This window comes from Pogona vitticeps, chromosome 6 (assembly GCF_051106095.1).
Source record: "Pogona vitticeps strain Pit_001003342236 chromosome 6, PviZW2.1, whole genome shotgun sequence".
Classification (NCBI taxonomy): Eukaryota; Metazoa; Chordata; class Lepidosauria; order Squamata; family Agamidae; genus Pogona; species Pogona vitticeps.
Window position 1 is genome coordinate 84247808 of NC_135788.1, and position 16619 is coordinate 84264426.

A 16619-nucleotide genomic window follows, 5' to 3' on the forward strand; every position below is an offset into this window, starting at 1 on the left:
GATCTGCTAGTGCATACCCCAGTATTACATTGATTCATGCTGATCTGTGCACTTCATGAATGTGTTATTTGCTGACATTTCCTTATGGGCATATTTTTGCCTGTCATTTCCCACTCTTCCATGCCTTACTGCCATTTCTGTTTAGTTTTTTTCAAGATATGAGCCATTCCTGCATTGTGCTTTTTAATTTTTTAAAATCAGCTATTCTCCTTGTTCTTCCTCCTTCAAGAAAAACCACCATTCCCCAGTACATGTGCACTTCTCTCAGACTGCAGAGGAAGGATGCCATCAAACCGCAGCAGGTGTCAAAATAATCTTTATTAGCAAATTGTACACTAACACTCCTGAGAGAAAAAAAGAAACGAAAATGCTCACAGTTATTTCCCCCCTGCTACTCTCACTGGGAGCTCAGTGTTATTTTGGATAGATGGCCTAGGGCCATTGCAGCATCTAATTGAGGGGTGATAATAGGATGGGTTTGAGGATTCATTTATAGTGATTCTATACAATGTTGTGGCATCAGGATACAACCAAGAGGGGAGGGCTATACACACATACAAAAAGAGACTTGTTTGGTTTGGTTTTTTTCCCCTCAGAATTTCTGAAATTGTGCTTATACCAGCCTCGCACATTTATACAAAAATATATAGCCCACTTGCACATACAGTATCTGTATTTTGCATAGTGGCTTGAGTGACATCTGCAAGATTCTGGTCTGGATGAAAAGGGCTCACTACAACACTGGGCTTTCTTGGAAAGGAGTGTAAAATCAGTTAATTTGGAATGTTACAATGATCAGGGAAGTATATTTTTGGAATGCTTTTCTTTTTTTCCTCTTCACTAAAATTTGTGTCACTCCCACTTTACAAATTAGGAGGCAATACATGGAGCAATATTTCCCTTTTAGCCTCGGTCATGTGTTGCAGCTTCAGTCCTATGGTTCCTTATTTGGTAATAAGCTCATAGAATTCAGCAGAACTCAGTTCTGAACAGTTATGTATAGATCCAGGCTATAGACAAGCATGTTGAGATTAATTTATTGAAGGAAGGGAATAAAACTTGGGGCAGGGGCCTAAGAGGGAATGTCATGAAGCCAGGGGTTACATCCATCCAAAGGGGACCTGAATACAAACAGCAGGCTCAGAAATCCAATTGGTAGCTCTCTCTATGTTACTGAACATTTCCCCCTTTCATCCTGTCCTTTTTTCTTCTACACAGATGATGTCCATGCAAGAAAAATATTAATATCTGAGGTGGCCCTCAATATATTTTAGGGCAACTCCTGTATGGTTCAGTGTTTTTAAAATTGGCATTGTTTTACTCTTCTGTCCTTCACAGGGCCATACATAATGAAGAGAGGCTCTGGTACTAGTTGTATCAGAAAGGAACATTAATTGTTGGTACCCCTACAACCTAAGGAAATGGCTGTTTCTTAGTAGTTTCCTCCTCCAAATTATATTTTCCATTGTTTCTTGATTATATTACAGATGTTGTTCCAGTGTCCCACTATGCTAGGTACCACACAAAGACAGGTAGGTGTAGTCCCCAACATCCACGGAGCTTGCAGTTAACAGATGCAAGACAAGGGGTGAGGAGGAAGAAGAATATATCAGTCAGCATAGGGAGGAGGAAAATGTGCCCCTGAAGTCTATTCTATGGAGTACCATTTCTGAGATCAAGCCAACCCATTTTCAAATTGCCCTCAGTTCAGAGAAGGCAGAAGATAGCTACAAGCAATACCCTGAGCCATAAATAGTGTCCTCCAAGTGCAACAATTGAAATGAGGTAAGCAACACCTCAGTTCAGTTTCTTCTTGGCTTGGCTTTGAGCTTGAACTTTATTCCTAGGTCGCAGGAAGCAATGGGTCAGAGAGATGTCTCTGAATGTCCAAGTGCTCTGAAGGTGCCTCGAGGTGCTCAGGGAGGGAAGGGAAACGAGATCCTCGGAAAAGTCCCTGCTGGTTGCCTGATGCCTGCCGATGGGGCTCTTGGTTTGGTAGGATCTGTGGGTAATGCTCTTGCTCAGAGCTGATTGTCATGGTTTCATCTGAGGCTACAGTCAGGTGTATGCCACTTGACAAGGAGTCCCTCGATTTCAACTGGCTTTTTTCAATTTCTGCATAGCTTGGTGTCTGTTAAGAAAAAGAAAAGAAAAATCACACATTGTGATTATCTACCAGTATCTGCGTTTCCCTATATAAACCTGAGAACCCCAATTGTAATTATGACACGGAAGATGGCTGCCTTTGCCACTTCCTTGATCCAAGCTCCTGTCTGCATGTGACATCAAAATACAGAGCAATCATTCAGCTGAAAACAATTTGACGTTTATCTGCCCCTGCACCTCAGTTGAACTTTTACCTACTATGTATCATGTATTGTCATAACTGGGGCTCTATCCTTCAAAATGAAAAATACTATTCTTTTTTAGAAAAGAAGGAAAGAGTTAATACCCTTCATTAATAAATACTGATAAATGTGATGGCAAGAAATACTGAAGATTAAGGAGTAAGTAGAACAAAGTCAACTTCATGGTTTTATCAGATTGTCTCATTAACAAGACAATTTGGCAAGGATTGATCTTGTTTATATTTGAAGCCTTGTGTCCGCAATTTTAGCAAATATCCAGTAAAAAAAACAGTAAGACTCAGAATGAGGGAAAGTAACAAGGGAATCACTCTCATAATTAAACTGTTTGATCATCTTTTTTTGCATACTGTCATATCTTCAGGATGTGCCACCCACTTCCATTCTTCTGTCTACTTATATATGATTTATAAAGTAGATTTCATTTGTCCAGTCCCGAACAATATAGGTTGCAATCTTATGTACCTGTAAGTAATCCATGCTGAACACAGTGAGCCTTAATTCTGAGGGGAAAAATTGCATAGGCTGAAATCCTGTTGGTCAATGCTGCAAGTTGTACTAGAGTAGGTCCACTGAATCAGTGAGATTAGGTGAGCCACCTTCTTTGAAAGTTGCATTGATTCAAATGGGCATACTATAGTTGTGACCTACTTTGGTGAGTAAATATTTAATATTGACTTTAGTGTCTATTGCTGACTGAATTGCCCAGTAACTTCAATATCTGGCTGCAGAGACAGAGGTTAGGAGTTTGACCCCCACTGTGCCTCCTGCAAGCACAGCCAGCCTGTGTGGCCTTGGGCAAGCTGCACAGTCCCAGGGTTCCACCAGATGGGAAAGTTAAATAACTTCTGAGCATCCTCTACCTAGAAAACCCTGAAAAGGGTTGCCATAAGTTGGGATTGAGTTTATAGCCTATGATTATTATTACTAGTGTCAATATTTGCTATCTTGTGTCTATAGAGTGTTAGTAATGATTAAGGAGGGGTACAGAAAAAGTTTTCCTGAAAATTAAATTCCATTTTAAAGTATGGCTTGGAAGTAATTCACATTAGTCATTTCAAAATAAGCCAGGCCACTCTTCAGCCAGCCTGGGAACAAAGTCATAATATGATAACACTGTTTTGAAGAATTTTATTCATGCCTGCCAGTTTAGAATGGGATTGAACTATGAGTTGAATTGAAACTATGCTGTAATATGTAGAATTGTTTATGTTGTAATAGGAAAATATGAAATTGGCATTTGTAGGTCTTATGATGCACCCTACTGGTGATCATAATAGTATAATCTTGTAGTGGTCTAGTGTCCTAGACCCTTGATGCCATAAGGTCTTCCTTGGTCTAGGGGCTTATATTTATAAACTGTTAGTGCTCTAGATTCTGCAAAAATCGATAGTCAAAACAATGACAAAAAGATAATGTCAGTTAGCCAAATATGGAATTGCAGACCTCAAGATCTGCAAGACCTGGAGAAACAATAGAATTTTCTATTGAAATTTTTTTGTTGGATCTCCAGACCTATAGACCCTGGATGAAAATTTACAGACAGGGGAAAGTGAAACAAGTTGAAGAGTTATAAATATAGAGGTCAGGACACTACACATGCTGGATACCAACAACAATCACATAGCTGGATACAGAATCAACTCACAATTATGGATTTTCCTCCATAAATTCTAGTTAGCAATTAACTAAGTGAGCATTTAGAAAATGTATTGTATTTTGTGTTTTTTCAATATGCTTTGACATGAAGAAAGTTATTTTCTTTAGTAGATTTTTAAGCTTAACAACTTAAATATTTAAGAGATGTCTTTTGCTTTTAATTGTGCCTTATTAGATTATAAACTTTTGCATTTTCAGAATATAATTGAAATATTATCATTGGTTTTTTTTAACCCTTAAAATATATGCTCCTGTATTTTAAAAGGATTTTAAACATTTTTGTCCACAGTTTTCACATAGTTGTGAGGTATACTGTGCATCTGAAAAATAGAAGCAATGTAGATAAATAAAGCTTGTAGAAATAGACAAGCTGATGTTGCCTGGAATTGCTGCAACAGTGAAAAGACTTATGCCTTTTTACTGCATAAGTTTATCTAACCTGACACACAACTAGAGTAGGCCCATTTGAATTGATGGAATTTATGGGGGAATTGACTCAAATCCCGGCTGATTCAATGGGCCTACTCAAGTGTGACTCAGTATGCTAGGCAACAGGATTTCAGCCATTGAATTGCATGCTAAAGATGATGGGCTATTATTCCCACAGGAAGAAACAACAAATGAAAGGGAGCCATAAGATAGCACATCTTGATGCAAAATATATTTTCTATCTCCAGAATACATTTTTTCAGAAGCCTATCTTCCTGGACATCATCCGCGTTCACTCCCTGTGATTCAGAGCAGCCTACTCTCTTTGTCTGGTTCCTTTTTCTGCTGGTTGACATGGCTTCATAGCATTCATAAACTCTCCTCCACCTTGCTGCATTCCTAGGGCATGCCTCTCACCTCCTTGGTGGGAGTCAGTTCCTCTTCTCCTACTGGGGAGGCAGGTTCTGTACTTCTCAGACTCATGCTGTACAAAGCCAAGTTGTGTGAGGAAGGTGAAATGGAACTATAGGAAGGTGGCACTTGAGACATTTGCCGCTGCAGCAGCTGCAGGATGAGGTTCATATCGGAAGACAGTCTAGACTCCAGTCTATAAAAGAGAGATGAGAACATGTTAGCTTGGGGGATTCTGAGTTGTTGGCTGACCTGAGGAAGATATGCACAAGACTAATTTAAAAACTACCAGACTTCAGTTTCCACAGGATGTAGTCCCCAACAAAACCAGAAGGGCGAGTCTGTGTTATATCCCTTAAATACTTCTGATTTTATTTCAGGTTTCCAAGAGCAACTGTCCTCAGTAAAAGGACCTGAAAAAGTCATTTTTTTCAACTGCAACTTAGAGAAATATTATAAAAATGTTTTTCTTTTAAGTGAGGGGGAAGATAATTAACTACAGAATTGGGAAATGCAGAGAATTTCATATTTCCTCGTGGTTTCACACAAAGAAAACAAAAGAGCAACCAGCGGATATTAGGATATGAAATTTTGTTTTTGCAGAAACACTGGAGACACCGAAGAGGCTTGGGTGAGCACAGAAGAAGGCTTTTTATTTGTTTGTTAAATTTATGTCCTACCTTTTCTCCTATGAGCTCAAGGCAGTGTACTTTGCTCTCTTCCACCTCACAACATTCTTGTGAGGAGGATCAAGCTAAGAGAGCGTAACTGGCCTTCGGTGAGTTTCACTACCAAGATGGTATTGAACCACAGTCTCCCAGGCCCAGGTTTAACCAATATTCCACACTGACTCTCTGCAACAGTAGAAAGGAAACACCAGGAAAGCAATAATTGACCCCATCAGCACAACACAATCTGACTCCTGACAGAGAATAAGATTAATTATCTTAATTAATCTCATTAAGTGAAATAACAACCAGGACCCATACAGTTTCGGTATATTTGTTGTGACATGCTAGCCCCCATCATAGATAGGGTGGGGTCAGAGATGGGAAACAATACTTTTTTGTATCACCAGAATATAAAAAGGGAGTTGCAGCCTCCCAAAGTTTTTTTCCCCTCTTATCTCTGGCTGAGACCTCCATGTGGCTCTTAAGGATCAGATTGCACTAGTCTTCAAAGCTCTATGGCTTCCCTCATCCTTGCCCCCAGTTTGCATCTGTTAGATGTGATGAGAGTCTGTAGGGAGAAAATCTGTGGCGCATAAAGATCTACACACAGTTCCCCCACCCCCCACCCCCATATATGTTCACGTCAAATACTTGGCTGTCAGAGGTAAGTAGGAAGAAAACTGTGAACTCAGAATACAGCCAACAGTACTGGCAATTGTGTGTGAACTAAGACACCCTTCATGGCTCCATGGCCAGTTCTTCCTATTTTTGTACAACAATGGAGTTTATGAGGATCCTTTTCTGACAGATCCCATTAAAGAGTTTTTGTAGGGATGGGTGTCATATCTTTAATACAAACTCTATGCATCTCTTTTGGCTCCCTCTGTTACCTTGTAGAAGCCAAGAAGCTGGACAGTAAAAGAGATGAAGAATTGCGTAGGAAATTGGCTACTGTGCTCTTTGTAGAAAAAATGCAGCTAGGCATTTGTATTAGATGCTTTAGGTGCATCAAATCAATTTTGGACAATTGAGCTGCATAATTTACCTTGCAGAAGCTGGGATGATTTGAAAAAAACCAAGCAATGTTGGAATTGACTGTATTTGCCAATCTTTCCAGTCCTCCAAGTGGCTGAACTTACCTGCTGAGCTGAGCCTGCAGACACTCTAGTTTGGACTCAATCTGTTGTGGCCTGTCGTCAGTATTTAGAGGCAGGTCCAATGGGTTGTGGATTTCTGTTGGGCTGTGTACCAAGGACATATGCTGGAGAGGCTCTATAAGAGAGGTGGGCCTCTTGTCCTCCCAGAATGTGAACAGATTGGCAACATCCAATGGTGTTGTTGCTGGGGGATAAACAAGGAGAAAGTTTCTGAGCTCAGTTTTAGATGAATATTATGATACAGCCACAAGAGCATCCATAAATCACCATTTTACTGCTGTAGATGTCCACAAATGCTGTTTGTCATAAAATCAGCATGCTTTATTGGTTTGAAACCGGGTACAGAAAATCTGCCGGGTGAGCCATATAAAGTGTTCAGATTGCAGAAGCTGCCAATGAAATGGCACAGTAATAGAAGTTATAGCCATTCTCAAGCTACAGTCAAAATATCCATGGCCTCTCCACTCCTGCTAGTCCTGCATCAATGTTGCCATGACCTTTGTTGCCTTTAGCCATAATGTGAACAGATTCAGTGGGAACCCCAAAGGGGAAGGCGGGGAGCATGCAGTTGGATTGTGTTCATTTATTTAAGATATTTCTATTCTCCCAGCAACAAAAGATGTACAGTATGGGTGTGAAAGCTGGACAGACGAGAAAGCTGATAGGAAAAAAAAAAGATTTGTTTGAAATGTGCAGGAGAAGAGCTTTCTGGATAGCTTGGACTACCAGAAAGACAAACAAGTGGGTCCTAGATCAACTCAAACCTGAACTATCTCTGAAGGCAAAACTGATGAAACTGCATCTATCTTTTGGGCACATTATGAGAAGGCAGGATTCTCTGGAAAAGGCAATAATGCTGGGAAAGGTGGAAGGCAGCAGGAAAAGAGGAAGACCGAACATGTGATAGACTGGCTCCCCAAAGGAAGCCACAGGCTTGAATTTACAAGAGCTGAGCAGGGCAGTTAAGGACAGTTGGAGATCACTCATTCATAGAGTCACCATGAGTTGGAGGTGACTTGACAGCATGTAACAATAACAACAATCCTTCAGATATCTTCAACTCAAGTAGCGAATACATCCAACAGTGGCACTTTGAATTGGGCCTTGAAATGGACTAGGTGCTTGCATACACACACAGAATCCTCCGTCTGGATATCCTGCTGAGTATGTAAATGTAAGGCTAGAGTGAGTTCCTGTTGTTGGGGTGTGGGAGCAGTGAGGATGCTTCGCCTCCCTCCCACTCTCTGCATTTACCCTGTACCAGAGAGAATGTGTAAAAGGGACTGTAAAGCTGAATTACAGCCACCTACTGATGGTAATGGCGTTCCGTGTCTAGTCACGCTGGCCACGTGACCACGGAAACTGTCTTTGGACAAATGCTGGCTCTACAGCTTGGAAACGGGGATGAGCACCGCTCCCTAGAGTCGGACACAACTGACTTGTGTATTTCTGAAGTTAAAAAATTCAAGTCTGAACCATTGTGATGCTGTCCAGCCTTGAGGAGGAGGACATTTAAAAGCTCCCCTTGTAAAAAGACAGTGAACTTGAGGCAAAACTGTACACGTCCAATAGGATTCTGGAAGATAGAAATAGGAGGTGAGGGGACCTCTGGCAAATGTATCACATCTAATTGGCAGTTTGGTCTTTCAGAGAGAAGACGGTTGCCCAGAACAGAAATAACCTTTGCCAGGTTGAGCAGCTGCATCAGTCTATGCCAGCAGTCAATGCGTTAGAGTCTGTTTTGTGTGTGAGTGCGTGCTTGCTGGTGGTGACTGTGTGTGTACTGTGTTGTGCTCCTTTCCTCCCATTCAGGGAAAATCTGTTGTGTATTTTTAAAGTTAGAAGGTGCCAATTCTGAATATTATACATGTATGAGAAAGAAGAATTCTGTAGCCTAGGTGTGGGAGGGAGGGAGTGGAAAGCAAGTGCAGTCTTACCTGGTGTGGGTTTAGGGGTGTGTGAGAGAGAAAGACAGGAGTGCTGCTGTCCCCCATCCAAGAACGAGACAGGAATAACAATATTACTGTATGCTTAGTAACCTACTTGAAATATGAATAAACCTACAAAGATAGTTATAAGAACAGGGGTAGTATGAAGATTAAAATGTTCTACATTACTGAGTTGTTATAAAGGTTACAGAGCTAACTGATGCACAGTGCTTCCAACATCTAAAGTGTTATAGAAAATGTGAATATCATTGTGGTTTTACATTTTCTGCCTCCCTGAAGGGGGTCCATATAATACAGCTGATTTGTTTATTTACTTAAGTTTTAGATAATAATTTAAAAGTATGATCCTACACATAGTTGTCTGGCAGTAAATCCCATTAAACCCATAGCGATGGACTTCACACTTAACATACATAGGCTAAGGCTACAATAAACACACCCTATACTCTTATACTATATTAAACGCAGTTATAATCTAGCCTCCATCCACCCGCCACTCCCCTTGGTTTTCAGCACCCATCCTCTTCCTCTACTACAGCTTCAAGAAATACTAAACCTCAGATCAGCTTTAGGCTGTAACAATCTAGCTGCAGTTGTCCACCACCCTTAAGCCGTTGAAATTAAATTTTCATTGTTTTTTAAAATGTGGATGAAACATCTTAACTACTTTCCTATGGTGGATGTTTGTTTTAGTCTTTATAACTTCTTACTTCCCTTATTTCTGCAATCCTCAGAAAAACTCTTGCCAGCTTGGTTAAGTTCCATAAATTAGTGGTCCTCAACCTTGGGCCTCCAGATGTTCTTGGACTCCAACTCCCAGAAATCCTGGCCAGCAGAGGTGGTGGTGAAGGCTTCTGGGAGTTGTAGTTCAAGAACATCTGGAGGCCCAAGTTTGGGGACCACTACGGAAAAATGATGATGATCCTAAAATTATATTGCATCAGCCTCCCACCGGTGGAAAGCTGAAGTATTCTCCATTAGCATTCAGTAGTACACAGATGATCTTCTCATGTCCTGTAGAGGTTTTGCATCCTTGTTACAGTTATGGAACATCCTAAAAGTGGTGCTCCTAAGCCAAATCTGTTAGTAAATTAAGTAACTGAGGCTGAGCAGATTGCCTTATTACCTTATCCAAGAAAATTAAGAAGTTACCCACATACCTGCATAGTTGTCATCAGTCACCAGTATGTCAGCCTTGGTGCCATCGCTAACCAAGTTTACCACCGCTGGGGCGTAGTTGTTCTTTTCAATGGCTGTGCAAAATTCATCCTTTGTAGGGCTTGGTATTTTGGTCTCCTCTTCACTAGTCTGGGAGCAGGGCGTTGTTGTGCTACACATATCATCCCAATGATCCTTGCTATGGGGACGCTGTAGCTGTGTGAGCTCAGAGTAAGCATGGTACTGCTCTGGGTCAGAGATGCCTGTATCCAAGCCATCTGGGTCTGTCATGGGGACAAAGGGTGCAGATCAGCATAGCAGGGAGAGTATTGGCTGTGAGCTACAGTCTAGGTGCCTGTAACACCTCTACCCAGGCTAGGGGATTTTTGGCCCCTCAGATGCTTTGAGACTTCAACTGCCTTGATGCCTTATATCTATCCATGCTGGCTGGGGCTTTGGTATTGATATCCAACAAGGTTCCTCATCCTTGCTCTGTACAGTATTATAAAAATGCTCATAGTTAGACAATAAGGACATTTGAAACTTGTACAAAGAAACATCAGGATTTGCATGATGATTCGACCTGTAAAAGATACTGGTGGAAAAAAACAACAACCAAAAACCCAGCAACATACCTCTTAAACATGGCAGCAGAAAAGAACAATGCGTTTCTTGTAAATTTATTTTTGTTTTGTTTTTCTCACACCCCAAATAAAACGAGCAATCTTTTGGGATGCTATGAGACTAAATAATCCATGCAAAGGTAGGATACCGGTGAATACTATACCTGATGGTGGGAACAGATGTTCACAAAAGGTAACTCACTTGGAGCATGGAAAATTTACTATTTTGGACTACTATCTTGCACATGCACACGTATGCTTCTGTATGTCTGTATTACAGATCTCCGAATCAACCACTGGTTGTGTTTGCCATGCTAGCTGAGAAATCCTGACAGTTGTAGTCCAAAAATTTAGCATTTCCAAGCACAGCACATTGTACATTCCCACAAGGCTAGTTGAAACAACTGTTGAGATATGCAAACAGGCATACATGACTTTAAAAGACATTTGAACACATTCATGAAGGAAAGGTTTATGTCATAGTTGTTACAATTAGCCAGGAATGTTAAATGTAGCCTCCTTGTTCAGATGCAGACATCTTGTGATTGCCAGACAAAAAAAAACAACATTCTGCTACCTGGCCCATACTATAATGAAATGAATACCTAGTTTTGCCTATATTCTAAGTCAATGCTTCCCAAACCTGGGTCCCAAATACAGTATTGTTAGGCATCAGCTCCCAGAAGCCTCAGATAGAATAGCCAATGGTTAGGAGTTCTGGAAATGGTAGTTCAACAAAAACTGGGGACATAAAAGGCTGGGATTCACTGTTCTAAACAATGGGAAGACCCAAAAATGTCAGGAATGAATCTGCTCTCCTCCTTGCTCTATTCTCGATGTGGAAATCTTGTAATACCCCACAAGAATGACTTACCAGTTTTGTTTGTTTTGCAGATAGAACGTTTATGGCGGCGTGCTGCCCGCCGATAGTTGCACGCATATTCCTCACTGAGTGGTGAGCGAGGAACACTGTCTGCCTGAGAGACAAAAGTCACAATAATGGGTCAAGCAGAGTGTGTTAAAGTTGTTTTGCTCTGCAGCCTATGCCATTTAGAACAACCTTCACCAACCGGGTGTGCTCCAAATGGAGGGGATTACAACACCCAGAATCCCCCATACAGTTACAACCAGTCCCCCATTCCTGCACTCATTCTTCTTTTGCAAGGAACAGTGCTTAATTAGAACACTTAACTATAACATCTCTCCAGTGCTGTTACTAATAACAGTAACAAAATATATTCAACATATCATGTTGTTAGCCACATATGTGTGTGCATACACACATAGACATGTACACCACATGCTTCTAACTGTTCCTGGCTCTTCCTCTTCTCCCAGATCAAATGCTTACATCTCTCAGGTTGAAGGTTATCTCCAGATTACTCCAGAAATTATCTGAGAAGGCTGGGTACATATCCAAGACTTCCAAGAGGTCCTCCCGCTGGATCTTATGCAAGTCGCAATAGGTGAGGGCTCGGACATCTGCATTTGATTTCCCAGGTCTGGCGTAGAGACTAATAGGTTCTCCAAAGATGTCATTCTTCCCTGCATGACATAAGAATTCCTGTTAAGAGTACATTATCTTCCTTTCTACTGTCCTAAGAGAGACATCCACCTAACCTGATGTCCTCAGCTCTGTGAACTACAGTGGAAATGTGAAATGAAACTGCAGAGGAGTGAGAAATCCATTGCTTTTTACTCCAGTTTCTCACAGCTGAGACTATGAGCATTACCTACAAAAAGAAAGACAGGTGAGTGGATGACATCTTGACCTTGAGATTATTTGGCTTTTTGGGGAACACCATTTGGCCAAATGGACATGCCTTCTTCTCCATGACATCATTTTGGTTTCCCAAATTTTACACAAGTTTTCCCCATTTTAAAATTGATACATCTCTCCCAAAGGAAACATTCTACTGTTTTTGTCCCATCTTTTTGCCTTTGAACCTTGTCCACAACTGGCATGGAGCCCCCAGTCACCCTTCTGAAACAGAATTTGGATCTTGAACTAAAAGAGGATTTCTACCCTCTGGCATTTGAAAACGTTGAAAGAATCTTTATGCCCATGTGTGTTTTTTCTTCAGGCCAAGCACCACCTCCTCTAGTAGGAACAGGTGGCTGGCCCAAAGAAGTGGATGGAAATATCTTTGTTGTCTTGTCTAGCCCTTTAAAATACAAAAAATAGTCAGACTGTGCTGTTCTTTCTGATCTGCTGTTTGGGCTCTTCTTCTGGCTGGATAGCTCAGTGGCTTAGGTATCTGGTTGTGGAGCCAAAAGTTTGATTCCCCGTGGTGTCTCCTGGGAGAAGAGCCAGCCTGTGTGGCCTTGGGTAAACACACAATCCCAGGGCAGTCCCAGAAGAAAGGAATGGTAAACCACTTCTAAATACTCCCTACCTGGAAAACCCTGAAAAGGGTGTCCATAAGTCTGAACTGACTTGACAACACATGATTAATATTCCTAGTCATAAGAGGGTATTGCTAGGTTGTCCTTACTGCAGTGTGGGGAGAATCTGTGGCCCTCCAAATGTCACTGAATTTAGAGCTTTGAAGTAGCCAGTTTTCAAAGAAGAAAATGTGTTGGTGTGTGCAAGCATTTCAGTCAAAAAACAAAACAAAACAAAAAATAGAGTCAGAAACATTAAAATATAGCAGCTAATCTTTAAGGTGATATGTTTCCATTTCTTTTATTTTTGTTTGATATGGAATTAGCTACAGTAGTTACCTTTGGGGTAACAAGTAACATAACTAGTAATTACAACATTACTTTAAAGGAATAACAATACCTAAGTTACTTAAGTGTAATGGGTTAAACATAGTTACTTTTAAAAGGTACTTTTAAAAGGCATTTAAAGGCATTTTTAGAGATATCTTGGCAGGATTTGTTCGTGTTAAGTAGCAAGGGATGTGTTGTGTGGGGTTTTTCTTTCCTATTTTTATATTTCAAGGTGCAACATCAGAATTGGCCATCAGAGGGAGCCAGAAAGCATCTCCCTTTATTTCTGTGGTCTTTTGGTAATATGGTAATAATAGGCAACACTGTTAATTACTTGCATGATGGGAGCAATTATAAACACAACCTGACTGCTAAGAAGCAGTGAATGATATGAATTATTTTTATAATGTAAACTTCTGAGCTCTGGTCAAATTACTACCTCAGTCTCTTATTACTGTCTAGGCTGTCTGTCTGTGATGAGAGCTAAAGTCCAATGACACTTGGAAAGCCACAAGTTGTATATCCCTGCTTTACAAGGGAAGGAGAATCAATTTAAAAACTCCCCAGCTGTGCTGTTCACTTATTGGGTGGAATGAGGGTATCCCAGCCATCTGCATCTCCCGGTTGGAATTCCTAGAATAAACAGCTCGCTTAGCACCCAACTACTTTTTCTGACAGCACCACAATCCTTAAAAAAACATCACTGCAGTAATGACGGTAGGCAGAGGGTGCAGCTGGAGAAGCACCTAGTACTTGTTACCAGTCAAAAAGTACAGTGCAGGTTTTACAGCTTTCCCCCCTCGATTAACATGGATTTGCTATCATAGGGAAAAAAAAAAGACAAAAGAAACAGTGGAAAAACACAGGAAGGTCACCCATGAATGTTGAGATCATCTGGACTCTCTAAAATTCTGTGAAAAACAGCGGACAATTGGAATACAAAAGGCTTGTGTGCAAGCAGGCAGATAACACAACTTAAGACTCCTCTGATTCCCGGGTGGAAAACTACTACCTCCCACCAGTGACCCAGTGACTTGCAGATGCCCTTTGCAAAATAGCTGCTCCTTCCCATTTTGTTTAAGAGCTTCCTTCCCATCCAGTAGCCCAAAGGAGCACTTCTTCTTCTTCTTCTTTTTTTTACCTAGGATGGCCACCACAATATCTTCCCGGAGGATTTCAATGGAGCCACGGGAGATGAAATAAAGGGTGGTGATGACATCTCCGTAATGCACAAGAGTATCCCCCGGAGGTGCGTGGGTTGTTTTGAACTTCATGGCCAAGGCCCGCAAGCAGCCTTTGGTCGCTCCTCGGAAGGCTTTGCAGTTTTGGAGCAGGGTTCGGTTGAGGTGGAGGCATATGTCAGCTTGCAGGCAGTCTGGGAAGCCTTTCAACACCTTGAGTGGAAATGAAAGGAAACATATATGAGTGGGCAGGGGCGACGAAGGATGCTGCTGACCTCTTTCCTGGTACTTTTTCCTGACCTATGAACAGGGCTCAACAGAAGAATGAGTGTGAGCTACAATGGTCACATAAGTGGAGAGAACTAAACTGGAACCCCATTTTCAAAATGTCAGTTTCTAATGCAATACTTTAGTGTTCACAACATTTCATTTGGGAAGAAGGCTTTTCCATGAATGTCTGTGTGTCTGTCTATCTGTCAAAGATCATTTTACGTAGAAGCCAAAGGTATTTTTGTGTGTGCCCCTTCCTCCACTCTGAGAGGCTCATGTCTCATTAAAGAAAAAGTGTAGGAGGGATTCTTAACTGATATCCATAGGCTGATTCTAATACAGTGGGGTCTTGACTTAAGAACGGCTCGAGTTAAGAACATTTTGACTTAAGAACCGCTCTCATAGGAAAATATTGACTTGACTTACATACTTAGATTTGAGTTAAGAACTGAAAAAAAAACCACGTGGGAGGCAGGGAAAGTGCAAAATTTGAACTTTCAGTTAACTTGGCCAGTGAAAAGGGTGCCTGTCTGCTTCCTCACTCCTCCCAGCATTTAGAGAGTGGATTGGGAGACAGTCTTCGGACTGCCTGGTACTGTACTGCCTGGACTGTATTTTGCCTGCCTTCTCTGAACCTTTCTTGACCTAAGAAAAAAAGAAACAAAATATCCCCCTCTAGTGGTCGAAGGCGGAATAGCAGCTTCCCATTAGTTTCTATGGACGGAAAAGAGCAGATACGGATCAAATGGTTTTCAATGCATTCCTATGGGAAATACAGATTTGACCTGAGAACTTTTTGACTTGAGAACCACCTTCCAATACGGATTAAGTTCTCAAGTCAAGACCCCACTGTAGAAATTTATCTTTTGCTCTCACTACCCAATGGGAAGAGGAAGATGTCTGCCAGTTGGGACTGATACTTGCATGCAGCTTTTGAACAAGCCAGCCTGTTCCCCAGAGGTGGCAAGAGACACTTCCTCTGAAAACACAAATGCACGACTTGGGGGTGCTCCTGGATTTGTCTCTGAGCTGGGATGCCCAGATATCAGCGGTGAGCAAAAAAATTTACAGTTAAAACTAGTGCCCCAGTTGCACTCATTCCTAGAGAGGACTGATCTGGCCATAGGGACACATGCCCTTGTTACATCTTGGCTGTATTACTGTAACATACTCTATGTGAAGCTGCCTTTGGAAAGTGTTCAGAAACTCTGGCGGGTCCAATATGCTGCAGCCAGATTGTTAACTGGTGCTGGTTACAGGGAACATATAACTCCCCTGTTATAGCAGCAGCTCCATTGGCTGCTGATACATTTCAAAGTGCTGGTTTTAACCTATAAAGCAGTAAACACCTTGAGTCCAAGCTATTTCAAGGGCTACATCTCCCTCTATGAGCCTGCCTGGGCATTAAGATCAGTGGGGAGGCTTTCTCTCAGCCCTGCCACAGTCACAGGTGTGCTTCGTGGGGACATGGGAGAGGGCCTTCTCTGCTGCTGCTTCTCAGACTCTGGACCAGGGACCCAGGTGAGCCCTGTCTTTCCTGTCTTTCCATAAGCAGGCAGAAACCTTTCTTTTCAGGCAGGCTGAGAGGGCTTTTTTTCTCTCTCCTTCAAATGGATTGGTATAAATATTTTAAATAAAAATTGAATGAATGAATGAATGTGAATGAATGAACAATTCCTTCCTCCCTCAAATAGCAGATGTCCCTTGCATCGAGAAACTAAAAATCACCATAGAGACCTCTGGAACAATCTTATACTCACAATGGAAAGGGTACCCCAGGTTTTACCTGGGAGGCTGGACTCTCCCCAAGTAAGTCATCCCCCCAGAATGAGAAAGTTTACCATCTCCAAGCGTTGCTTGCTTGACAGTTCAAAGCACCTCTGCAATTCTGTAATCTCAACATATTCTGAGTAAACAAAGGGTGATGTTCTAATGGGGTGAGGACTCATGTTTTAAAAACGTATGTTCTCACTGCCCGAGTTATCAGCCAGTAGATAACTGAATGATCTTTTTGAACTCTAGCTCCCAGA

At 41.5% G+C, this 16619-nt stretch overlaps 1 protein-coding gene across 3 annotated transcripts in view; it reads right to left on the reverse strand.

Moving 5' to 3' along the window:
- Positions 1–298: 298 nt before the first annotated feature.
- The window catches only part of KCNH6 (potassium voltage-gated channel subfamily H member 6), a 158106-nt gene continuing 141785 nt past the window's right edge, over positions 299–16619 (reverse strand). For all 3 annotated transcript variants that reach the window (XM_073004050.2, XM_073004051.2, XM_073004049.2), the window contains 7 exons: positions 14280–14532; positions 11775–11968; positions 11298–11400; positions 9803–10084; positions 6676–6877; positions 4872–5061; positions 299–2131 (listed from right to left, as the gene is read on the reverse strand). In XM_073004050.2, the coding sequence (XP_072860151.2) occupies positions 1844–2131; positions 4872–5061; positions 6676–6877; positions 9803–10084; positions 11298–11400; positions 11775–11968; positions 14280–14532 (1512 nt within the window). In that variant the 3' untranslated portion in view covers positions 299–1843. The remainder of the gene's footprint in view (positions 2132–4871; positions 5062–6675; positions 6878–9802; positions 10085–11297; positions 11401–11774; positions 11969–14279; positions 14533–16619) is intronic.